The sequence below is a fragment of the Cygnus atratus genome, chromosome 1, assembly GCF_013377495.2.
Source record: "Cygnus atratus isolate AKBS03 ecotype Queensland, Australia chromosome 1, CAtr_DNAZoo_HiC_assembly, whole genome shotgun sequence".
NCBI classification, from domain to species: domain Eukaryota; kingdom Metazoa; phylum Chordata; class Aves; order Anseriformes; family Anatidae; genus Cygnus; species Cygnus atratus.
Window position 1 is genome coordinate 151,941,018 of NC_066362.1, and position 26,174 is coordinate 151,967,191.

General features: G+C 40.2%; 2 protein-coding genes across 8 annotated transcripts in view; both read left to right on the forward strand.

Moving 5' to 3' along the window:
* Positions 1-6,633, forward strand: part of TMTC4 (transmembrane O-mannosyltransferase targeting cadherins 4) — a 52,686-nt gene extending 46,053 nt beyond the window's left edge. For all 3 annotated transcript variants that reach the window (XM_035557078.2, XM_035557082.2, XM_035557081.2), the window contains 2 exons: positions 2,528-2,597; positions 3,117-6,633. In XM_035557078.2, coding sequence (XP_035412971.1) covers positions 2,528-2,597; positions 3,117-3,268 — 222 coding nt within the window. In that variant the 3' untranslated portion in view covers positions 3,269-6,633. The remainder of the gene's footprint in view (positions 1-2,527; positions 2,598-3,116) is intronic.
* A 1,666-nt stretch (positions 6,634-8,299) lies between these two features.
* GGACT (gamma-glutamylamine cyclotransferase) overlaps positions 8,300-26,174 on the forward strand; it is a 28,629-nt gene continuing 10,754 nt past the window's right edge. The window contains exon 1 of one of the 5 annotated variants that reach the window (XM_035557049.2): positions 8,300-8,361. The gene's annotated coding sequence lies outside the window, so the exon portion shown is untranslated. Of the gene's footprint in view, positions 8,362-8,444; positions 8,693-26,174 lie in introns of those variants that run through there. The other 4 variants (XM_035557053.2, XM_035557052.2, XM_035557048.1 and 1 more) reach the window with 4 other exon arrangements.

Genomic DNA, 26,174 nt, shown 5'->3' on the forward strand with positions numbered 1-26,174 from the left:
GGTGTATATAAAGAGGTTATCTTGCAATACCACGAGGCTTGCCAAATGTTTGAATCGCAGGATGCTTCTCAGGTGACTCAGTTAGAATCACAGAATAATTTTGACTGGAAAGGGACATCCAGAGGTCATCTAGTCCAGTCCCTTACCAAGCTAAGCACCAGGACATGCAAGGGGACACCCAGCTTGAAAGCAGCTCTGCAGAAAAGTACAGGAGGTCCTGGTGGACATGAAACTGAGCATGAGCCAGCAGTGTGTCCTTGCATCAAAGAAGGCTAAGGGTGGCCAGGGCTGCATTAGGCACAATATTGCCAGCAAGTCAAGGGAGGGGATCCTTCCCTTCTACGCAGCACTGGTGAGGCGACACCTGAGGACTGTGGTCAGCTCTGGTCTCTCTGGTGGTACAAGAGAGACAAGGACATAGTGGAGAGAGCCCAACAACGGGCCATGAAGATGAGTAAGGGACTGAAGTACCTCTTGTTTGAGGAAAGGCTGAGAGAGCTGGGACTGCTTAGCCTGGAGAAGAGAAAGCTCAGAGGGAATTTTCTCAATATCTATAAATACCTGAAGGGTGGGTGCAAGGAAGGAACCAAGCTGTCTTTGTTGGTGCCCAGTGACAAGACAAGAGGCAACGGATGCAAACTGGAACAGAGGAGATGCCTTCTGAACATCAGGCAGCACTTCTGTGCTGTGCAGGTGATGGAGCACTGGCTCAGGTTGCCAAGAGAGGCTGTGGGGTCTCCTCCTTGGAGACCTTCAAAAGCCACCTGGACATGGCCATGGGCAGCCTGTGCTGGGCCGTGCTGGAGCAGGAGGATGGGACCAGATGGCCCCCAGAGGTGCCTTCCAGCCTCAGCCATCCTGTGATTCCTGCCAGTCCATTTGTCGATCCTATCTAGGTCTGAATGGTAGCCTTCTCCTCCAGTGTACTGACCAGTCCTTCCAATTAGGGGCTGTCTGTAAAGTTCCTGATAGCGCATTCAGTCTCACCCAAATCATTAATGAAGTGTTTAAACACAATGGGTCTCAAATAGCCCAGTTCATCTAGGTACGTTAATAGTCAGGGTATGAGAATGATAAAGCTAATGATGATGTGAAGGAAAAGCAAAGCCAAAACTTGTACTATAGAATCATATGCTGCATAAATTTCTGGACATCTGGTTCCCTTGTTGTCCTTCTACAGAAAATTATGTCCTACAAAAGGATTTGTTGAGAACCTGAGGTCTTTTGTAATTTCCTTGACTTTACAAAACAAAGGCACTTTCTGCATCAGCCTTTCTTGGCTTGAGAGTGACAGCCTTAGCTGTGCTCTGGAATGCTTTGAAAGGAGCGTGAACTTTGGGTTTGAATTTGGACGTATGGGGAAACTCTAAAGTCACTCAAAGTTGAGTCACTGAATCTTGATAGCAGAAACTTCTCGCCTGTGGAGCCCTTATGGAGACGTATGTCATACTTCTCAGAAGAACACAGCAGAATCAAAAATGTGGCTGATAGGTTTTCTTTTTTAGCAGAGCTTGCGTGGTGCTGTGTAGCTTTAAATAGCAAAGGCTTAGCGCAAAGGAAAGGCCATTTCCCCAGGGTTGCTGTTCTCAAATACGTTGGACATTAAGTATGTGCATTAGGACAGGTAATTTTATCTCCAGGTAGTTTGACCTGAAACTAAATGAGCAACTTTCTCTAAAACACAGCATAGCCCAGGATCCATGTGAAATTGTTTTTCTAAAGTATCTATTCTTGTATGCAAGTGAGTAAATATGGTCCATTTGGATTGGGGGGTATCTTTCTAAACTTATACAGCAAATACGCTCTGGAACAAAAGTGTCTATGTCAGCAGCTAGTTTGGTAAAATAAAAATGTCAAATTAGGGAATTAACTTACTACTAAGTTGTTCTTCTGAATATTTGGTGAGAGTTTAGCTTTTCCTAACTACTCAGACATCAACAGTCCTAAGAGCACACGCACTGAAGCTGGGAATATGGAAAAGGTTCCTCGTGAGAAATGTGAGGAACAGTTTAGTTGGTTTTTATTTTTAAAAAACATTGCTATTTTTCATTGAGAACCATGTTGAAACATCTGTTTGAAAGCTTTTTACTGGAAAGCTCCTGCCTGAAATGGTAAAAATTGTTAACGGGAAAGGTGTCTAAAAGTAGTTTTCTCAGACAATATATTATGCTTTTTTTGATTGAATAAATAGGTAAAACTTCAGCAGGTAATGTTTGAAAATATTATGACGGGGGGGGGAAGTTAAGCTGCTTTATAAACTTTACTTGTGCTTCACTTTTAGCTCTCAGCTAAAATAATGTGAGCCTGTGAAATCTTGGTACGTACTTGTACCGTTGTCACTGCTCTCTGGAGGCTACAGCCACCTGAACTACAGGATCCTGCAGGCTTAGATTATACATACTGTGGCATCATAAAGATGTGGCATAGTTTGGGGTTTCTTTCAGTTACAGTTTTGTGTACATTTCGCATTATTTTATATACTGCAAGAGTAGACTGTCCTGATGACTTGTTCTTCTAAATTATTCAGGAATCTGAAGCTTTGTTCCTCAAGGCCATTAAAGCCAATCCAAATGCTGCCAGTTATCACGGTAATTTGGGTAAGAGCTTTCCTACGTCTTATCAGCTGTATTGTTTGTTTGCTTCGTATTTGTTGTGTTTTAAAAGAAAAGGCAATCTTTTGAGCCTTCTTCCTGCTGGGCAGATTCCTATTTTACTTCCTAGAAAAACTGCCAGCCAGGGAAGAACAGGGCACTAAACCCGAAAAGCCGTCACATGATATGACAGATCAAGAGGGCTGCACAATCCAGCCCAGAGGTAGCTGCACTTCAGTGGCTGCAAATTGGTTCATTTATGCTACGCTTGTAACCCGCAATGAGCTCACCAGATAAGAGCTGCCATTTATGGCTACAGTGTAATTCATTCCTTCATCGTTCCCATGCCAGTTCTGCTCCCAGGCTTTGCTCCTGCATTTGGCAACAGAACAAGCAGCTACTGTGCCACCAGCCAGTGAGAGACCCTCACTGGAAACAAATGCCTTAATGTTGTTTTCCAAGTGATTGGCAAGACTGTGCATTATTCAACAATATTGCTAACGAAATTCTTCACTGACATTCCAGCTGTGCTTTATCATCGCTGGGGAAATCTTGACTTAGCAAAGAAGCACTATGAAGTCTCTCTGAAGCTTGATCCTATGGCACCCGGGACCAAGGAAAACTACAACCTCTTAAGAAGAAAATTGGAGCAATTGCAAAAGAAAAGCGGTGCCTGATGTTTCTTTTCAGGTTGTCTGTGCATGCTGTTTACTGTTAATGTTACATGGTTACTTTTGACCATGTAAAGGATTCAGTCATTGTTTCTCAAAAATAACACCACCACCAGCAATGCACATTTGAATGTCCAATTATGCCTTCCTACAGATTCTAACATTTCAGTTGGAGTTTGGAGGATCTTTTTATTTTCTCCTGAACTGCTTTTAAAGTCCATTAGAACACTTTTATAGGTATACGAAAGCGATGCAGATGGATTCACAGCTGTGAATAAATAGCAATATTTGCTTTCACTTGCAATTTGATATCTTCATCAGACTTTTTAGTAGCAGGATGAATATCAGAAGGCAGTTTTATTTCTGAAAGTGTTTCTGGAAAAAAGTGCAATTTCCTGTTTAAACCCTGACCTTTCCAAGTATGAAGAGTATCTGTCCACTTCAGTTTTATTACTGCTTTCTTCCGCCAGTCCTGCAGAGACAGTGGAAGAATGGATTCTCTCCAGCACATCAGTTTGCTCTTGTAATTTGAGTTACGCCCTTGATCTTGTTTCTGGCTCCACCATTTGAAGTGTAGGATTTGTACAGGTGTAAATGAGTACTGTAAAAGGTTTGTCAGCCAGTATACTGCTGAGGTATGCTTGAGTGAAGAAAGTACTCCTAGATTTAAGGCAAAGATTTTAGCAAGCAGCAAAGGGAAGAGAACAAAGTTTAAAATGACAGAGGGGTAAGCTAGAGTTTCTGTTCTTGCAGGCCAGCCTCATCTAGCATAAACAGCTTGGGCCACAAATCAGCTCTCACAGCCAGTCGGTGGTCTGAACACAGAATAGCGTCTACAGGAGCTAATTCCTGTGGCTTTAGGCACTGCAATGCTTTCTGGTTAAGGACATAATTTTTGGCTCCTACATTGTTGGTAAATAAAGAGAGAATTTCTGTGGAAAAAGTAACTGGGCAAACAACCTGACCGTGGCTATTGAGGAAACTGAGGCTATTGAGGAAACTGAGGCTATTGAGGAAAAAAATTTCCTAACTGGAAGGAAATCTGGTTCCATTTTTGTCTCCCATGGCTCATGAGCTTGCGGAAGAGACAGTTAAATAAGCATAGCTGTTAATGTGTAAACTGATCACGTTGATGCCAGATGATTCGGAGATGGTACCCATTGATACAGTGTCACTTTTCAAAATGTGCTATGATTTAATACGTTTAAACTCTGGCTGTCCAAAGTTGTTTGTCTTGTGCCAGTATTTACATTCCTGCTTCAGGAAATCATCACGTCTATTTTATTTGTTTTCTTGTTTGCTTGTTGTATTTAAGATTGGAAGATTGCTATCAGATGTGAAAATTATGGAATTTAGCGTCTCTTTTCGCATTCCTTTGTTCTTTCTTTTTTCCCCCCATAGGAAGACATTGATCAATGCAGTGTTTGCAGCTTTCCTAATGAGTCCAATGATTATGTTATAGGAGATTGTGGACTGTTTCTCATACACAACTCATCTATGTGTGGAACCACTTAAAACGTTGAGGGAATGCCTGCCATAGGACAGTATGTCGTGTGACCTTGCCATCTGACTACCATATCCTACATCTGTGTCTTGAACCTATAATAGGCTAATTTTAAATTTGTTTGGAAATGACAGTTGCTTCAAGAACCAAGTGTGTCTACAGAGCACAATACAATACTGCAGAGCTATCCAAGCATCCTCTGACAAAGTTCGTTTGGTAAAGTAGTGCAGCTACTTTAATGTAATATTCTTTCCAGACTAACTATAAATCAAGACAGCAAGGCTCTGGCAATGCAATACTGTCCACAAATTTGGCTTTGAATGAATGAATATGCCTGCATTGCACATACCCAAATCGTATGTTGTCATACTAATTTTAGTTGAGGTACCAGAGGGATATATTTGTATTTGTGCAGCGTTCTGCTAATGTGCCCTATCTCTCAGCAGGGCTAATTGGTTCCTGTAGGGCCCCAAGTTGATGCATTGTATCCACTTCTTCTGGTTTCCAGACAGAAGTTTCAGAAAGCAGTTTCTGAATGTCTTTATAGGATATAAACATGCTTTTTGGTAAGTATCCTTACTGGTCCAGCAGAACACTGCACCAGTGTGGCTAGTCATCTTCTGATAACCAGTATAGTTCAGTCAGTACCAACTTTTGTACCCAAAATGTGCTGAAATAGATACACCGTTCAGTACAAGCAGCACACTTTTAAGGCCTGGTATGCATCAGATATAGAGAACACGTAACTACTTTAGTCATGAGGTATTAAAGGGCTGGGATCTGGCTGGATGTGCTAGTTTATAACAGAAAATAGATGTTTAATATAACCAGGTCTTTTCTGTATATTTGGAATATGACGTTGAGTTTAAATTATTATTCTCATCATGAAGTTCATATGTATATTTGTGCCTGTTGGCTGCCAGATTAGATTTACAGAAATACAGTAGATCAATATTATGTATGGGGTATGAATTCTCTCTAGCTCATTACAAACCAAAGTTGTTGCAGAAATTCCTCTGTGGGAATCAGTTTGTCCTCCTACTCATGAGTCTTAAACGGAAAGCGATACGCCAACAAGCCGAATACCTTGTTGGCATTTGAAAATGGTGTTTACTCTTCAATAGTGACAATGTGATTTATTCTCAATTGGTTTTTAGGCACCTATTGTGTTACTGGGAGGGGTGGGGGTATTTGTTTTATATCATTTTTAGTGCTATAGACATTCAATGTAATTACTTGTATGATGGTAATAAGGATACACATATGATTGTGCATAATTTTGACACATAAATTGGGTTCAAAAGAAGCAACAAACAACTGCGTTTTCCGTTAAAAATTCCTTAAGACTTTCAGAATGCTGAATCCTAAGAATGCGAAGGGTTTTTTACTTTATCTTCAGAATTATTTTGAGAGTGTAAGTAATACAGTGAGCTTTATTGAAATGTTTATATTATCGTCCTTTTCTTGTTTTCTTATACCTCATAACTGACTCCTGGAATAGTGCAAACCAGGCACCCTGGATAAAAAAAAAAAACAGATATAGAGAAGTGTCTGATTCTGTAGTAAAATCAAGAAACATGGAAACTTTTTTCCCCAAAGCTTGCTTGTTCAAATACAGTTCTGAAGAGAGAAATACAGAATGATTCAATGCGCAGAATGGAGTCAGAAAAATGTTCACACTGATTGCTATAGATGACAGCCTCTTTTCACCAAAAACTTCCAAGAGAGTTCCCTTACTGTATGTTTCTCTCATGTTTAGAACAATGTCATGTACATGAAGTTTCCTGTTGTTTAATTTCATACTTAAGACTTAGAGATGTGGATTGTGTGTGTATGAGCACTCAGAAATAAAAATCTTTGTTAAAAATATTGGGCCTATTAATTGGAAACAGATTCCTCCATATTTTAGACATCTGCATCTGAGCTATTCATCCCAGTTTTTCTGTATTGTCAATGGGAATAAAACAGGTAATCTGAAATATGATTCATCTCCTAAAGAAAAAGATGTGAAGCATCCTTTGCTTGAAGCAGCCATTCCTCTTCACTAACTTCAAAGGGCAACAAAGATGATCAGCTCACATATCTGAAGAAAATCTCACTCTGCTGCTTTCAGATGAATTGATCTGGTCCTCTATACCTTTCTTACGGTTCATCCTTCGCACCAAGAATATTAATAGACTGGCATTGAGGCAAAGTGGTAGGTACTTGCCTTGAGAGTCAGAGCTACAGTAGTTAGATGAGGGAATGGGATAAGACAAATGAGGAGGGGTTTGGGTTCTGCAGACGGTTAAATTTATGAGACCGATAAAGCATCTCAATGTCAAATCTCTGCCAATGTTAACATTTGGGTCTAGTTCTACATATCATTAGCTTGTCTGCAATTACAATAAATGGTAAGAACTTCTTGTTAAATTGACTTTTTTTTTTTGCTGTGGTTCATTGTTTTAGAAGCAATCTAAAGCAACTGTAACTTTGCAAAGATGAGATTTTTGTCTTAAATTGAAGTTGCTATTTCAAGCTATAGCTATTAGAATGTCAAATGTGATAGTGTAACCCATATCTGTTTTGATAAGGTTTTGTTTGTTTTACTTTAAATATCTTTATTTGGTGGTTCCTGCATGTATTCTTTTCATTGAGCACAGGTACATTTACATACCTATCATTACATGTAGATTCTCACATGAATCTTGACTTGGACCTTTCATTGAAGTGCTTCTTTTCACAGTTTGTGGTAAGTCTCTACCAACTGTGTGTTTGAAGGTTTGCTGAACCTAATAGACTGCAATTTGCTAGAAACAACATTGAGGTCACAACGGAACCTCTGATGTAAAAGCAGAGGTGGCCAGACTTCTCGTTTTGTCATGTACCGCCACCGTAAGCTGCAGTAATAGCTGCTTTAGACCGTGTGCTGGGCTCCACAATAAGGTCAAGTGTTTTTATGTATCAGTAATGTATAAACACAGCAATTTAGATCCTTTGCTTTGAGGAAAAAGGACTGTCCACCCCCTGTGAAGAAGCAGATGTGTTCGGTGCACAGGCTGTACAGCATCGGAGGAGAGGTTATCTTTGTATCAGAGAGCTGCACCATGGTATGGGGCATGGGTGTTTGGTCTGTGATGGTCTTTTTTTGTAAGTATTTCTGTTAGGGAAAAAAGTCCATGTAGATGTTGAAATCGGTAGCAGGTCAACTCAGGGCAGGTTTTTAATGTTACGTGGTCTGGGGTTGCCAACGGTTTGTTCCAACTTAGTTTCAGCGGAACAAGAAGCAAATACATCTGTAACGGGGCCATGTAATAAATCTAAATTTTACTGTCTTTTTAATTGATTTAAATTGTGATAACGATGCTTGTGTTTGAACTGGGGGGGGGGGGAGGGGTGTTGATTCGGGGTCCTGCCGCAGGCCAGGAACAAACTCTTACTTCCTCATTTTCCCCCAGGCCTGCCGAGCACGGCCGGGGGCCGCCCCCTTCCCTTCTCCGCCCCGGCGGCCGCCCCGCCCCGCCGCCTATCCCCCGGGACCGGCCGCGGGCCGCCCACACGGGACGCGGCCGCGGGCGGAAGCGGAGGCGCCGTGAGGCGAGGGCAGCGCTGGCGGGTGGGTGCCGCGCGGCGGAGGGGGGGGCGCGTGACGCGGCCGTTGCCCCGCGCTCGGAGCAGCCAATCAGCTGGCGGGGAGGGGAGGGCGGCTGGGCCGTTGGGCGGGGGCTGAGGGACGCTGTGGCGTTGGGATCCGTGTCCCCTGACAGGGCGCTCAGCTCCCTGAGGGGCGTTCCGGTGCGCTAGGCGCTGGGTTTGGTAAGCCGCCCGTGCCTTCTGAGGTCTAGGGAAGCGGACTGGCCGCAAAACGGTGCCTGAATGTGAGGGAGAACAAAAAGAAAGCTGCTTAGGTGTAGAAGATGAAGAGAAGCTTCCAAATCTCCTTACAGGTTAACGCTTCAGAGCGTTAATTGCTTCGCCTGCATTGCGTGGACTGCATAATCTTATTTTTTTAATCTTGGCTAACCTCCTGAGTATTTCATTTCACTGAACTTAATTTCTTATGCTCCTCTGCATCCCTTTCCATTCTAGAGAGTTGTAAACCTTCTGCTTCCGACTTCAGGTTTATTTAGCTGTGTCTTTGTTAACTTCAGGCAATTAACTTCCTCGTTTTTGGCTTTGGGGCTTTCTAATTTTCTAGTGCTGTAACTTTTGCTGTCCTTCAAGAATATGAAGGCAGCAACTTGTATAGAATTTAACTTACGGAGACACAACTAGGAATATCTATACAACCCAGTTTCATGTCAGACCACGTGAAGAGTGGACCCGTATTTTTATGCTCTCTAGGTTAGAGTTCAAGCACTCAGTCAACCTGCAGAAGCAATTTCCTGACAATTAAAATTGTTCACAGCGTGACATAGGCCATTAAGAAAGGCTTCAAGTTCAGCATATCTGAATGGGCTTATTTCCAACTTTCTTTTCCCCTCTCCTTAAGAAATGCCTTAAGAACTTAGGCTGTCTTTAAACCCTATGTATCCTCAGCCAGCACTAATCTCCTTCTCTCTCCCTGTATGTGAGGTCCAAGTTATGTGAAAACAAACGTGTCTTGTTAGCCAAGCGCATTACAGCGTTCTGTTGCCATCAATAAATAAAAGTTAAGCAGAACAAATGCCTCAAGAGCTGAATTGTCAAGGGTGCTTACATGTTAAAGAAATTAACTTCCAATACATTGCTTATGTCTGAGAATCTGCACGCTATTGCTGATGAATATTAAGGAGTTCATGTCTGTGATACAGGAGCTTCATTTTGCTTGGATTCTTGTTGCCTGTTCGCTCCTTGCTTTCCAAGTTTCTGTGATGTTCTCTATCATCTTTGCAAACAAGTTTCTTTGATTCTTTTCAAGAGTTTAAGGCTATGGGAATATCAAACAAAGCTTTGGTCGGTTGCAGAAGAGAATGTGTCACGTCAGTATCTGTCGTGTTGTTTGATCCTTACAATTTTTCATTCAGTGACTTTTTTATATGTGTGGTCAGATTCAGGGTAGAAATGTTGCTTTGAATACTTCACTTCCTGCAATATCTGCTTTTTATCCTTTAAAAAGGATCATCATGTCAGTTCATGGTTTCCTTAGCTGATTTCCAACTTGGAAGGCTAGGTGCCTCCGGAGAGTACAGAGCACAAACCAGGTCTGTTTTTGCACCAGACATCCTGCTGTCTCTCCCACCCACTGTTTTGCTGAACGCAGCCTCTTTGCTGGAAAAGCGTTGTCTGGTGTTGGCATTAGTCCTGCTCTGAGCAGGAGGCTGGGCTTGGTGACCTTCAAAGCTTCCTTCCAACCAACGTTCCTCTGACCCTGCCTGTATGTTTTCATGTCTCCCATGATAGTTAGTAACCTGTCTATTTCAAAAGATTTTATTTCTCAAAGGGACTTGCTTCTGACTGCTGATGTAACCATATTTTTTTCCTCTTCTGCTGTTTGTATGGTTGTGTTTGTTGTTCTTAAGGAACTGCAGGGAAGTGGGAGATTAGATGACTGCCTGATCTCTGTCGTGAATTCGTGAGTGTAGGTAGAAGTACAAAGGTGCAGTCAGGAGGGTGTACTGGAGTGAAATAAGGGAATAATAAATTTATTTTATGATACTAGGATATTTATCATATATTAGGATTATGTTGTGGCATTCACCTTCTGGTACTAGCTCTGGTACACTTTTGCTGACTGATGGATTACCCAAAATATTTGTCTGTGTAACCATAAACAGCGTTGTTTGTAGCAAAAAATATCATTTCACCGTAGTTTGGATGTCATCTCTTTTTTGGAGCAGTGTACTTTTTTTTTCCTTCTAACTCATGTCCTGTTATATGTTTCTCGTGCTCGAGAAGAATATGCTCCTTGAGCTTAAGTCTGGTCAAATACTTTCATAACTCTCATGGTGTAGGTAGAGCTGAATCTGAAGCTTCCTTGACGCTTTAAGTGACATGAACTGCTTGAGCAGAGAACGCTTGCCATGATAAGATGCATTTTTAATATGAACAGATTCTACCTTTTTTGCATCTTGTAAAGTATATTTTTCTCGTGCTTCTGACAAAGAGGATGAGTATTAGAAAGATAATTAAGTAAGGGACGGGGTGAATGCATGAATGTAATGTTACTGAGTTTGCAGATGTAATACCTTCTTCATTCTCTCTCTCTGTCTCTTGTGCGCTTAATAGCTTTTTTCCTTCAGGAACAGAATGATTAAAGCAGTAGTAAATTACTGTCCTTAAATCAAGTCTGTAGCTATTTAGAATTCTGTTCTTTTTCACGCCAAAAGTTTAATTACGTTTTATGGACCATGTCAAAAATGGCTCTCTCTTCCTCACTTCCAAACACCAGGTAATGCTAAAGAAGGACAGATTTTACCGAGGCAATATAACATTCTATCGATTTACCATTACGGTGTTTTTCAAGAATGCCTTTTACATTAAGATTTTGGCCATTTTCATTTCCCCGAGTTTGTCAGCTGTTTGCTTTTAACATCTCAAGAAAAGCACACCAAATATCATTGTCACTTCTGATTTCTCTGTCTCACTCTCTCTGGAATTACCCGCACAACCGCTTTTTCCTGCAGCGGTTTGACTGTAATTGCTGGTGACCTTTACTAACAGCTGAAGTTACCCTTGTATTACTGCCTTTCTGACAGCAGTTCTTGGCCACGTGGAATCGTATTTTCTCATCCCTTCCCTAAAGCATTGCCTTTCCCACTGTTACCTGTGTGCTTCCACTGTAACTGGAAGGGACATCATGCCACGCGCACCACCCTTCAGCTGTGGGAGGCTTTCTGCATTAGCACAGTGTTGCAATTCTAGATGTATGTGTCATCAATTAATACCAGAGTAATTGCAAGTCTCTCTCTCATCTTTCCCTCCACTCGTCTTGTTTGGCCTGATAAGAGCCCCACGACTTTTTGTCATAGTATAAATAAGGCTGAAAGGGACCTCAAGAATCTCTAGTCCAACCTCCTGTTCAAAGCAGGGTCCCCAGTGTGAGCGTGCCAGGCTGTTCAGGGCTTCATCCGATGTGTCTTGAAAACCTGCAGGGATGGAGACTGCACAGCCTCTCTGGGCAGCTTGCTGCAATGCTTGTCTGTCTTCATCATGAAATCCTTTTCCTTGAATCATGCCAGGGCCTGTCTTGTTCCAGTCTATGCCTGTTGTTTCTCAAACCCGCCGTAACCTCCCCAAAGGTGTGGGAAGGCTGCTGCTAGGTCATCCTGGAGCCATCTCTTTTCCAAGAGATGAACACGCCCAGTTTCCTGAGCATCTCTTTACAAGGCAGTGCTCACGCCCCACCTGTCTTGGTGGCTATCCCCTGAACTCACAGCAGTTTATCGGTACCTCCCTTGTGCTGGAGGGCACAAAAGTGGGTGCAGTACTGCAGGCATGGTCTAGTGAGTGTCAAGTAAAGGGAGAAAATCACTTGTGCTTGCTGTCTTTCTTGCTTCTATAGTCCAGTAAGGTGTACTCATGAGTCGTAAGGCAGGGAAGATAAGGTACCATCATTGGTATGCCAGAGGAAGCATGGATCCCAGTCAGCATCACCCGGGCTGACACACTGCACTTCCAGCCAAGTTCTGGCTCTCCAGCGACAGTCAGGGTTTTGGATTTACTGATAGTAAGGAAGGAGACATCAATGTTCACTTCTCATCACCACTTTAAAACTCTCACTGCCTGTATTTTCCATGAGTCTCAAGAATGCCTGTTGGCATTATGGTACTTTCTGGTAACACTATCAAGGGCAGTTCGAATAGTGTTTCAGCGTGATATAAAAGCCATCTCTTTTCTACCGAACATTTGTTTCTGATCTAGACTCAGTCTTCTACGATTCTTCTCTCGGATCTCTCTATACCGTGGGTATCCACCTGTAGCTCCTCTGTGGTGGTCTGCATCACGGGGACTACTTCTTTTTCATATCTAGTGAAGTACGTCACTTGTTACATTTTGCCTTCTGGTAGGCAGACCCGTTTGTACAGCACTTGAATTATATATCCAGGGTTCGTTGTTTCCACTGACAGGCAGTACAGGTAAGCACTGTGTGCTTGTATCTCGCCAGCACCTCCTCCTTCAAAATGGATCATGGTGTGTAGAGAATATGTTACTACTTCTGATTTGCAAGGTGGTTTCAATCTGATCAGGTTTTGCCTCCCCCGTTTCAGGAGCTGAAATATTTTTGGTGCAGGCTTAATTTGATGTGCTGAGACCACTCCTGCTGAATCTGCAGCTTTCCTACTAGTGTTTTTTAAAAAATAAAAGTCAAGCATATATATAGGTCTCTGCAGAATTGGAATATGAATCCAAATCCATAATAAAACTATATTGAGATCACCAACATTAGTATTTATCCATATATGGATACTGTCTGTGTTCTTTTATATTTGTTTGCCTATAAATAACATCATTTGGTTTGCTGGGTCCTATGAGATTCAAACAGTGCCTTTCTTAGGTTCTGCAGCCCGTGGTCCTTGTATTACACAGTGCTTCTAGAAGGCTGGTATTTCAAGCGTGTAGGTTGAATAGCTCAGCCATTGCCGTTCAGTTTTTGAAGAGCACTCACTTTGTGATTCTGTCCTTCATGATATCTGCTGGTGACAATGGTTTAGGTTTATTTTAAAACTGTTTTAAAGGATGGAACTTGTTTTTAGTTATTTTTTTCCTCATGTATATTTCTGGATGTTAACGTGTAGAATATGTAGAAGCATGAAGCAAAAACTGGTTTTAATTGAATTTGGGATTTCAGCGTACCAGAAACTCCAAAACTTGACAATGCAGTATAGAAGCAAATTATTCAGGAGAGCTTCAGCATCAAACCATTCCTACAGGCACTATAAGGTGAGATTTATTTACCCAGCCTTAATTACCTACTACTTCAGGTGCAAGACTTGCATTTGAAACGTGAGTTTCATTTGTAGCTGATGGTGAGGGATTCAGCTCACGTCTCTTTACATCAACTGGTAAAGACTAAGTGTCCAGCCTAGATTCCTAACTTTAGAATATTGTAGTTAAATACAATGAATACTGCTCTCTGGTTCATAAGAACTTTTTAATACCATTCTTTCTGAGTTCTTTTAAACTGAACCCAAGGTTTTGTTGTTTAATTGCATATGTGGATACTGAAATTTAGTGTTAAAATCAGGGTGTGATTATGGTCATGTCTTGTCCACAGTGAGATATTAATTTCTTTCACTCTTAGATTTCAAGATACAGCCCAAAAAATGGATTCTATCCACTCTGACTTCTGTAGTAGGAGTTTTGTTGTTGCTTGGATCTCAGAACTGTGTGAATTTCTCTAGAAATCAAAGATAACAGGTTATATTATTTCCCTTCAGGAGAAGTACAGCCCACATATCTAGTAATTGGGCTGAAAGCTGGCATGAAAGTAGAAATAAACCAATTTTGCTCAAAACATTGCTGAGAAAAATAATATTGGAAGTGAGATTGTAAGTAGTAAGTGAGAAATAAGGGTCTTGTTTTGTTTTTGTGTTGGAAGAATGGTGACTGTAGTGGCTTTGAATGACATTTAGATGTGCTGACAAGTGTGTCGTGTTAGTTGTGATATGAGAGTAAGGCCATGCCAGAATTTCATTAGCTAATAGCTTCATTAGAAGAAATTATGCATTGCTTTAATTTATAAGGAAATGGCAGATAGATAGGCCAAAGTACATAAAAGTCCCTGGTTCAAGTTGTAATTCTCTTGTCTTTAACTCCTTTTTAATTCTTTAACTATTTTTGTATTTTTAAAACTAATTTAACTAACTGCATGGCCTGCAATTCACTGTGGGTGCTCTAATATAACGTTTCAGATTCTGGTAGCACATAGTGTGCTTTGAGCTTGATGGCAAGTGTTTAAGGCTGTTAATGGTTGGTCTAGCAGCTTTGTTGTGATTCCTAAACCAGAATTTACAAAGTCAATTGGTATCGCAAGAAAACAAGTTTGCAAATTCAAGTGGTTTGCAAGTCCAGAAGTGTGACTGGATGATGTTGACCAGTAAAGAACCTGATTCTGTCAACATCTTTACAGGTTTCCAGTGAAAGGATATTTATTTTACAGGATATTGGCTCCTTCGTTAGGACCTCTATAATTTTAGCTTTTAAGACACGATGTAATTGCCCTCCCCTCTGCTGTCCACCTCCATGCTGCTAAGCACTGGCCTTCTGATTTACCTTTTGTATAACTCCTGCCTGTCTTTTTTTTTTGTGATGACATTTTGTCTTTAGATGACATCCTGTCTTTTTTTTTTGTGATGACTGACATGCTTCTGGCCTCCAGCTTTTACTTTCCCTGTGCGAAATTGGTTATGGAGCTATACAGTGGCAATAATATGTTGAATGAGTGCCAGAATATGCTCTCTTCTTTAGATTTATCCAACGCAGCTCACCTGGAACAAGAAGTTGTTCTGTAGTGAGGCAGCAGGTTCTTGTCAGTGTTACGGTGTGGAAGAAATAGGAATCTCATGGTGGTCATGAAAAGCTCGTGGAAAAGGAAGAGCGATGTAAGAAGGCTTGAGAAAGGCCTAAATAGCATAAGCATTCATAGTAATAACTTGAAGATGAAATTACTGTGGTGTTGGTTTTTTGTCACAGAGATTGGATTTGTGTTGGTAATAGGATTTGAGTTCAGAGTGGAATCGTTACTGGAATATGTGGGTGGGAAAACTGAAGGCGACTGACAGATTTAAGCAATAGCAGTTGGACAGGGCAGGTCATTGGATGAGATGATTGTCAGAAGAAACAAAAGAAATGACTTGCCATGGTTGTCAGCTGAGACGTGATGGTCTTGCACTCCTAGATAGCAGCAGGAGAAGGTTGTAGGTATAAGGTTTCTTTATTCCCCTGACTGCATGCCTGAGCAGGTGATAGTGCCAGCACAAGGGGGAGAACATGGATATGAGTCCCCTTTTTTAGTGTCAGCACAATCTTGGCCTTGAGTTGTTCTTCAAACAACAAACTTATTTGGGACAAAGGAAAAACTCTAAAGAGGATGAGACAACCCTACAGAGAGTTAGGAAAGTGAAGTGAAAAGAGATTTCCACCTAGAGATTACTAGATGGAAAATAGAATCTTGCAGTTAATGTCTGCGTTTATCTGTGTTCAAGAGTGTATATCAATTTCTATTGATTTTCTTTGAGGCAGTATTTACTGGAGCCAACAAAATTTAGATTTTCTGTAGAATGAGTAAGTAAGGATCCGAGCTCAGTGTTGCATAATATTTCCGCCGAAAGGGGATGGAATGTGGCAACGTGTACTTTGAAGCCGAGCTTTAAAAATACATCACCTTGCACTGTGCTGTTGTCTACAGTACTGCTTTGTGTTGTGTTGCACGTGAGGTGTGGAGATACTGTTTGGTAAATATTATGTTTGGATGTGGGAATAGGAGAACAAGTAAATTAAGTTTAGATGGCATTGCACAGAGCTAAGTCTGCACTATATTAGGAAAATGTATAAATACCTGAGAAACTATACGAATGAGCGAAATGTTTTGACACAATTTATGGAGTGGAGCCCCAGGCTTAATTTTGCCTTAGCTGAAAATTACGTAGGGAATAAATCCCAGCAGGACATTTATCATACACATACACGTTTCACACATCAAACCACTAACCTGCTCCAAGGCTGCAGTGCTTGCTGTGATGTAGTTCAAATACACCAGCTATGAAAACTTTCAGAATATGAATCCAGCCACTGGCCAAATCTTTCTGAAGCTCATTTCAGACATGAAAAATAACACAAAGTTATATGCTTATGAACTTCAGCCAGTTGGGAAGAGTGTCTTTGGGGAAGGTGATATGAAGGGCTCGAAAAGAAAGGAATCTTTTGACTTCTGTGGACTCTGTAAGTAATGAGACTTGTTCTCTTAATCATTGTCTTTAACAGGAGTGCAATTCAGGAGAGACTGAGCATAAAAGAAGGGCAACAGTTAAGAGATTAAAATATACTTTAAGTTAATGATTTATTTCTTTTGATTAAACTCTGCTAGGGCACTGGACTGTATTTCGTGTTTGTAGTTCCAGACATAATAAAATTCTTAGTAATGTGATTATTTAAGGTTAGGTGAAGCCTCAGAAAACCTGCTTGACAGAAACAAAACATCTTGGAGAAGAAAAACAGGTGCAGTAAAAAGACAGAAAAGGTTTTTGGTGTTTTCCCATCTTTCTTGTATGGGGCTTCATCATGAGATACGTTTGCTGGCTTTTTTTTCCTCTCCCTTTTTATTCTTGTTTACGTATACCTTTACTTGTTGAAATATCAAGAAATTTAGGTCAAAATACATCTGAATCCATCTGCTCATCTAGTCTGTTATTTTACTGCTAGGAGATGCTAGATCTTTTAATTAAGTATGCTTAATGACAATTTACTACAGTAACGGGTGACACCAAGTATCTTTAACTTTGTACGTGATTAACTTCTGCACAGAAGTTCTTTTTCCAATTTCTCTATATCAAAACAATGATTTAATCTCTTTAATTTGTCCAACTGTAGTCTATATTGTCTTACACGTAACTTCGGTTTCATCATTTTTTTATGTGAAAACCCAATTAAGATCTATAATTTAGCTGCCTTTATCAAAAGCCATATTATCATCACAGTCATATTATGAATATAAGAAATATTTATTCATCAACAGTGATCCATTTCAATTTTGAATCTTGCTAGCTGTTACAGAATAACAAAAGGCATTATGTTTTTGACGTAAGAACTTTAAATTCACAATTTTTTTTAAGTCTGTCATATGATTTAGAGCATAAAGTTTGTGACCGGCCTTTCAATTCTATGTTCATCAGTTAGGTTTTAATTTTTAACTTGTCTTTTTGTGGCTGACGTTCAATGTTGATGCAACCTAATTGTAAACAGGGTTCTTCAGAGTGGTGCAGCAGACACGGACCTGGTAGATACGATGTCAGAAGAGAGGAGCAGATGATACTCCCTTCAGGATAATTTGTCTTTCATGACTCTGCCAGATCAGGTGGTTTGGTCTTGCATCGAACAGGTCAAACAAAAAATAATCTCTTGGGCTAATCTTCAAGGCTGTATATGGGGAGGATTGTTTCTTTGACATTCCTTCCACCCTGCTCTAGATCTCTCCGCTATCCCACTGAGAACACCAGCCCAACCACATTTTATCACCTGGGTTTTTACTCTGGGTAGTAGTGATGCTTTAGGAGTGTGTTTAGGAAAAAGTGGTGGGAAATACTTTCAGTGACAGTGGAGCAGACAGTCTTAAGATTATTTCTGGTAAGAGATACAATCATTAAACTTCTCAGTAATCTTGTAGTTTTGTGATCTGTAAAAACTCAGCAGTGTGTTAATAACAGCATGCACAATTACTGTTTGCTTCAGTATCTCTTCTTGGATCCCAGCTTCTGATTATTTCTGTGTTCTGGGCAGAGCTGCTGCTGATGTAATTTGTGTAGCACAATATAATCGCTTACTTAATTTTCTTTCTAAGAAATGTGTTAGCTTTTTTTGTTGTTGTTGTTGAAGACCTGCGGCATGGGCCTGGATTACACCCATATGCATGTGTAACAATTTACCTGTAAATCTCCAGTAATTTCAGGAAGATCATGTATGCAGAAAACAGTCCATGGAAAAAAATGTATGTGCAAAATTTTTTTGTGTGTCTAGAAGACTAATGGTATATCTTGTCAGCAGTTGCCCCATTGACAGCTTGGAGGAAACCTGCATGAGGGTATAGATTTTCAGTTAATTTCTCCAGTTAATCAGTATCAGTGATTTACCTCACCATTTACTGGCTAACAATAGAGCAAATAAAACATTTTGCCTATAAGCCAAATATTGTTTATATTTTTAAAATGTCTAGTAGCAATTATTTCAGAGCTTGTTGCAATTAAAATCTGCCTGTAATCTGAGAACAATAGTGTTTGAGAAGAAAAGTACATAAAATTAAGAGGTTTGGTTTTAGATGCAAATTTGTAACTGCTTTTATGTTCAGTATGCAAAATGGGATGGCTGTCATGCAGACTCTGAAGGGTAAAAGTCTGTGTTGCTTTTTACTAGAGGAGCAGAATCTTCCAACGGGGAATGGCAGTAGTGAACTTTCCAGCTGTTCTTGAGGCTGTGGTGGTGGAGTCCTGGGTCCCTTACTTTGCCTTCTATTAGTGCTTTTATCAGGCCAGAGATGTGTAACTGTGCCAGAGGTACACGTGATCCAACCGAGAGCAGCTTCAGGACTAAGAACAGTCTTTTAGTGCACCATCTCCTAGAAAGCAGAAAAATTAGATTTATGCCCTCTACTTGGAGAGCTCTAAGCCATGTCTCCTTGGAACATTTGATCTTGCTGTAACTTGGCCTTTTGAAGCTGCGTCAAAGCGCAGAAGGCAGGATCCGTGGGGTCAAAAAGCATTCAATGTAGAACTTCAGGATTATATCTATGAGTATATTTGGTAGGAGATACGTGGAACGGGTGGGAAGCCCACGTTTTGTTCTCTCTTTTCAAGTTTATTGCTATTTGGAAAAAAAACCTCCAAGTAATTGCATAGTGTACTGTCCCTAAACAGGTTAAGAGCAGGATGTAGAAATCTCTTCTTGAGGTGGCAGTAGAAGGGATCTAATGACTGGACCACAGAATTAGTCTCTTTCTGTTCTTCCGTGGTCTCCATAAACCTAGCGTACCTTTCCGTGCATAGCATATGAATTAACCTGCTGTTTGTCTTTGCTTTTGTAAAGGAGAGCTAAGAGATTGTCTAATCCAATTCCTTGGCGAAAGGCAAGTTCAGCAGTTATACTGTTGTTTCGGATAGAGATTTGACTAACCCGCTGGATAGTTGGTAGCCCTCCTAGATGGTCTAGGCTCTTCCTAGGCACTGTGCTTACCAGTAGGTAGGTTAGTCTTTTCTAGTGTCTGTATTTGGAATTTAAGCTCACCGAGTCTTCTGTAAAAGCGGATGTGGAACAAAGCTTTCTGCCTCTTCTCTTACGGCATGCTTTGATACGATTAAAGGCATGACCCTATTTGCTCTAAAATAAATGATCACAGTACAGTGTTTCTTGCTGTCCCCCCCCCCCCCCCCCCCCCCCCCCCCATGATTTCTTGGCCTATGATTGTCCTCTCTTTTCTTTCTGTCCAACTGATCCCATTTCTTAGAAAGTATGGTGCCCAAAGCTGCACGTACTACTCTATTTGTGACCAGGTCAGAGTTGGAGTTTCTATTCATGTGTCTTACTAATGATACACTTGTCTGTATATAAACATTAGGGTATTTTTTTTCCAGGAGTACCCCATTGTTGACTCATGCTGAGTTCATGATCATTATAACTGCCAAATCTCTTAATACGGAGCTTCTGTTAAGCTAATATTTCCCCAGATTTTGTTTACGCAGTTGAATATTCCTGGCTAATCTTAGAACTCTGCACTGACCTTGCTTGGATTGCTGCTGCAGAGGCTTGCAAAGCACAAGATTAGCTTTGTGCATTGTGGCATTGCCTACATCTTTCACATCAGTCAATATTTTCATTGCTAGTATTTCCCTGCTACTTGAATGAGTATAACAAATTTTGTGCATGTTTCTAACCTATGTGCCAACAGTTCTTGTTAAATGATGTTTTATTTTCTGGCTTGCTTATCAGAATATCGTGAGTAACAGTGTCAAAAGTTCTACCAAGGTCAAGATAAAAAACTACCATAGAAGAAGACAGATTGGTTTTCAGCATCCATGCATCTTACCACCTGTGGAGGAAGGAAACTAACTCTGTGTACATTCTGAATATTCATTTTTATTACTGGAAGGTCTACATCCCTACTTTCTTCCATAGGAGTTAATGTTGGAAATAGTGGGTGGCTCCATCCAAGTGCTGTCTCATAGGTCTGTCTTGGCAGCCTTTTTCCTATCAGCTTGTATGGTCACCAAATGCTTGTATGTTTGGAAGAAAAGAGTTCCTTAAGACCTGTTTGTTTGTTAAATTATTTTGCCCTTTTAAAAAGGGGTAGAGGGCCAGGGAGTTCTAAAACAATTGACACTGGTTTATTTTACAGAAAGCTTTATCTCTCTCTTTTTTTTTTTCCCTTTCTGAAATGCTGAAGAAGCTGGAGAACAAGCAGAGTTATTATATTAAATAAGTCATGCATGTAAAACTTGTCTAACTCCATTAGTCCACCAGACCTAGGTAGTCTCTTTTAAAAATTATTTGTTTATGTTAACATCTGTTAATTGGGAGAAAAACTCTTTTATTAATGATTCAGCATTCCTCTTCTCAGGGTTCAGCTTTTTTTCTGCTTTCCATGACTTTTTTTCCTTCAGCATTTTGATTTGGAGATACTGCTGTTGTTCTCTTTTGATCCTGGTTTACTTAGTCTTATATTGCTTGATTGCGGTATTCAAGGTTGTGTTGCTTTCTTTTCTTCTTAGATGACTCAGCTGTCAAGGATGTATCAGTTGAAAGGTAGCAAATGCCTCACTGGAGCATAAGGATCTCCTCCAAACGTTGTCTGCAGATCCTAGATATGTGTTCACCTGAAAATTATTCCTCTGTCAGTGTTAACCTTTCTGTTCCAGCTTTTAAATCCACAGTGGCAGGACTAACACCCAAATACCCACACCCATAGAAGTTTCTGTAAACTCGGTGAGAAAAAATATGGAAAGACAATGCAAGTTCTGGAAAGTTTGTTGTAGAAAACTCAATTAATGGAAGGAAAGTGCCAGTTTTAATATGTTTTTCAAAGTGAATTTAAAATATCTTGACCACATCTTGTGCAGTATTTCAATTTTCTGATAATTTTCTTGTGAAATAGAATCAAAATGTTCTGAAGGCTCTGAAGTATTCCATTCGTTTGTTGTAATACAGTAATTTCGATCTTTGTATAACAAGCTTATGACTTTTTTTGAAAATTCAGGATTCCTTCAGTAATTTATTGGAAAAGCCATATTTAAAAAAAGAAAAAAACATAGCACAACTTTAACCGTATATCAGCTGATCAAAATGCCTGCCGTAATTCAGCTTGGGTTTTGAAATAAGCATCAAAAGCTGAAAAAGCTTTCATTTTCTATGCCCATTATCTGATGTTTAGAGCGAATAAATGCATCTACTTTCACATTAAAATAATGAAGTATGGGGTTACTAATTGTGACTGTCTAGGCATTTTCCATGACTTTGTCATGTTTTTTATTGGCTCTGTCTTGCTGATAAAGTGGAAAGGAGGAGGGACTAAGATTAATTACATCTTCTCTGAGATTTAATTTTTTTATTTAGTATCTTGGAGAACCAGGGAGCTCCAAACAATAACAGTCCCATCTCTGTCTATTCTTAGTGAAACCATCATGATAACTGATCAATACAGCTGTCCTAGACTGGATAGAAAAGTAGTGATTAGCCTGTACAAAAATTGCTTGCAATTAACTAACATCTGATTTAGAAGAAATGACCACTTAAAGCCTTTTTGTAAAATAGGTGTGGGATTTGGCTTGCTCAGAATATGGGAATACAGAAGAATTTTTGCTTTGCTTCAGGTCTTTCTTCACCTTGACTAAGGGACAAAGGCTTTTAGAGACCCTGAGTTCATTTTTTAAATGACCTATTATGGTCAGTTAACTGATAATGTGTCATTTAGCCACTAAAACCATCTACGTGCATCGTTTCCCTTCATTTGTACGGTTCCACTTTTATTTGAAGTATTTCTGCCCGAAAATCAAAGCGCACACAACTGCAGAGCGTTTTAGAAATATACGGCGTTATTCTGGTGACACCAGGTGTTGAAAGTAAAAAATGTAATGCATTATGTATTCAGAAGCATGCCTGTGTTAATTGATGGTTATCTGGAAGTAAACAGCGAAGCAGGGAAGGTTTGTCATTTCGCAGTGCTTCAAGTGATCTGTTTTAAAAGAAACATTCCCGTGCTGAAAATCAGAAGCAATTTGTTCATTACCCATCTTTTTAAGTCATATCAAAAAGACAATGTGAAATTCTTGTATGATTTCTCTTCCTGTGTCTTAGGTAATGCACTGTTTCTTGATCTGCAGTTAAATCTGGTATAACTCTAGTTAATTAGATTATTTATTTTTCATAATTAGCATCACTAAGTGATTATTTGCTTAACACAGAAGTAAAATTAATTGAGATTTCCAAAGGTCTCTAGATACCTGCTGTCAAATCTGGGATAGATTTGTTCAGAATAATAACATGTTACTATGTTTGAGGATTTTAAGCTGCCATAGTTTGCTGCACTACGTGATATTCAGCAGGGCAATGGCAATGGGAAGACAGGAACTGACTTGTTGAAGAACAGAAACATAATTCTTTACAGTCAAGCTGGACTAAGCAGTTGCTTAAGAACAATGGGTATATTTTCAACATTGTAGGGATAATGCGTATCTTTAAAATTTTCAACTAGCCATATCTTAAGTCAAAATATATGATAGTTGGTTAATCTTTAAAAATCAGCATTCCATTGTGAAATATATTAGATATGGAAGTGAATGAGTGTTCATCCAGAATTACTTCTTGAAGTTCCCAGACTGTAGGCTGCTACTTAGACCTCCTGGGCCAAGACCTTTCAGGGGAAACCATCCATTTTTAAAAGTGTGGTGCTGACTTCTTCATGGTATTTAGCGGAGGTTCATTTGTTTAGTCATAAAATAAAAATAAAAACCTGTTCCTCGGATCAAGCGAGTTAATGGATCAAGCATCGATAGCCTTCACAGCTCAGGTTTTCTAAGAAAAGTTGTTAGGAACATAGCTTTGCTGGAGATGAGCTTCTGTTGGAGAGGGGTGGTGGGTAAACGGCAAATTTTAAGACTGTGGGAGAAGCTTTTAAGAAATGTGTTCAGCTCTGTTTTCCTTTTATGAATGAAGAAAATGATCAAAGCTCAAGTTTATGAGGTGTGTTGAAGGCATACAGGAACGATGGTGTTAGTGTATTCGTAGTTGGGGGAAAGAATGGCTTTCCACGAAAGTGTGTGAAGGAGCTGGAATGGCTTTTGGGAGCACCAAGCCATCTACCTGTAAAGTGGGGCAGAAAATGCAGAGCTGCCCCTTTTGGCTTCAGATGAAATGCATCTGTAGAGACACATTTTTCTGTCTGATTTTACATGGTACAAGTATCTTGTCTGTTTATAAATTTAATGTTTATGATAGACTTTTTCCTGTGTAATGTAGTGTAAGGTATCTTCACAGTATCACAGAAGCAACTGCCTGTTTTCTGTGAATCAGCTGCCAGATTCAGTGAATCAGCTGAAACTCTCTTACTGATTGAGTTTCATTCAAAACTTTAGAAAAGGTTAGTTTTTGTATTAAGCTTGTAAAAAAAAATCTCTTATAGTGAATGTCTATTTTGCCTAACAACCACTGTGGCAAAACCCTAATGAAGGTGGCAATGATGGGGAAAATCAACAGATGACTTTCCTTTATTTAAAAAAAAAAAAAAAAAAGTAGGTGTTCTCTTCCTTACATACGTGCATAAATTGTCTTATGTATGTGCAGATTATATCTGGATAAGGGCCTGGCATAACACAGACTACAGCATGAATAAATTCAGCCAAACAAACCTCTGTCTGTAATGATCCATACTCTATGGATCATCATTGCTGTCACCTATGTGACCACACGGCTATGCCCCATTCTGCAGGATTGGCATTTCCTAGAAGTTCCTTACTTGCTGTCCACAGCATGACTTGTACATGGCGTTCAGCTGAGTGACTTTTGTTCTGATGTGAGCTAACCTGAGAACAGCCTGGCATGTGTCTCAGGTGAGACTGTGTCATGTTATTGCTACCACTTGAGTTGAAGTTGGCTCTTGTAATCTGAGAGATGATCAGAAACCAAGGGCCTTAGTCAGATGGGTTGCCTCACAGACCGGTGAAGGCATCATCAGAAGCAAATCTGGAAAGTGTCTGATCCCACAGCATACATGAACTCTTCACTCAGAAGCATAAAGTCGTAGGACTTGCGTTTCCTATCCTGCTCACCCTGTTCACTGACACTGAAATTGGAAAAAGTAAAGTACGAGGAAGTGAATTGGTGGGTACTCTACTACTGGGACCTATTTGGAAAGGTGAGATCCCAATACAGCAGAGAATGAAGCAGTAGTTATCAAGTATTGTCTCATTTCCAGAGCAAACCATGGAAAAGGACAAAACGGGGTTTCTATTATCACTTCTGTCTCACGTTCTGCTGCACAGGCAGTGGGTACTAATTTGGCAGGTACCCTTTTCAGGCTGAAATCTATGCAATTCCCTTTGATCTGCTCTATTGACTACTAATGTAGCCAGTTTTGCTGTGCTCATTACTGATTATTTTGTCCCATACTTGAGGCATGCAAGGAGGCTGTTTTGAGAAATTAAAGCTACTCTGAGGATATGCTACTTTATACTTGAGGCTTAAAACACCTTTGCTTGCGGTCCAGAACTGGCTACATCGTAAGACCTTGCCTGAGGCATTCAGCACTTGCTCCAGCCTTTTATACCATGATATTTCCTTGTCTGCCCTCCATGCCTCTTTCCCCAACACAAAATCTAGGTCTGATGGAGAGATGTAGTCAGACACTCTTAGATATTTGAATGCATTAAGGTATGAGGTTTTTTTTCTGATACACACCTAAAGTAACTTTGAAGACTTATGTCCGTAGAATGCTCTTTTTTTTAAAACATCCCTACACCCCCCCCCCCCCCCCCAAAAAAAAAAAAAAGCTTTTTCAGCTACTTTGTGCTGTCACTGCAGATGAAAAACATGTGGTTTGTACAAGTATGATCCTTCTCAAAATTACTTGGTGCTGGAAAATATGAAACACACTTTCGGTGCGTGGGACCTAATAGTCATTAAATGCAGACATCTGCAACTGCAGAAAAAGAAGTAATAAGTGCTTGCTGTAAGATAACTCGCACAACTGTACAAAGAATGTATGTATGAAGAATAACAGTCTGCATTTGCAAGCCAAAGCTATTTCAGCTCTTTTTATTTTTAACCCTGATAACAAAATAATAAAATAGAATGATTGAGGAAATGGATAACTTTCCAGTCTTTGCATTTGTGCCTTTCACTGATGTTTCTGAGTGTGGATGAGGTCTCTTGCGTGCAGTTTTCTAAATGAGATTTTACCAATACCTTTGTGGTGCCTCCTGTGTTTCCTTGAAATACTGCTTCTGGTTGTCCTGCCCTCTTTACAACGGTGTCTTGTTGGTGGCTTGCACAGGTATCTGTTGTAGCTGATGGGGATGATAGCCTGAGCTGGTGCAGCTATTTATGTCCAACATCAGTGTGTTTATTCATGTGAGAACGGGGGAATCTTCGATGAAGGGGAATGGCTGGAAAATGACCGTGTGAATTTCCAAGGACTGCAAAACGTACATGATTTTTCTCGAGTATTTTCTCCCAGTCTACGGTTTGGCTTTGTTCTCTAGTCATTGCGCAACTGACCAAAGTACACGGTGTCTTGCTTTGTTGCTTTCAACT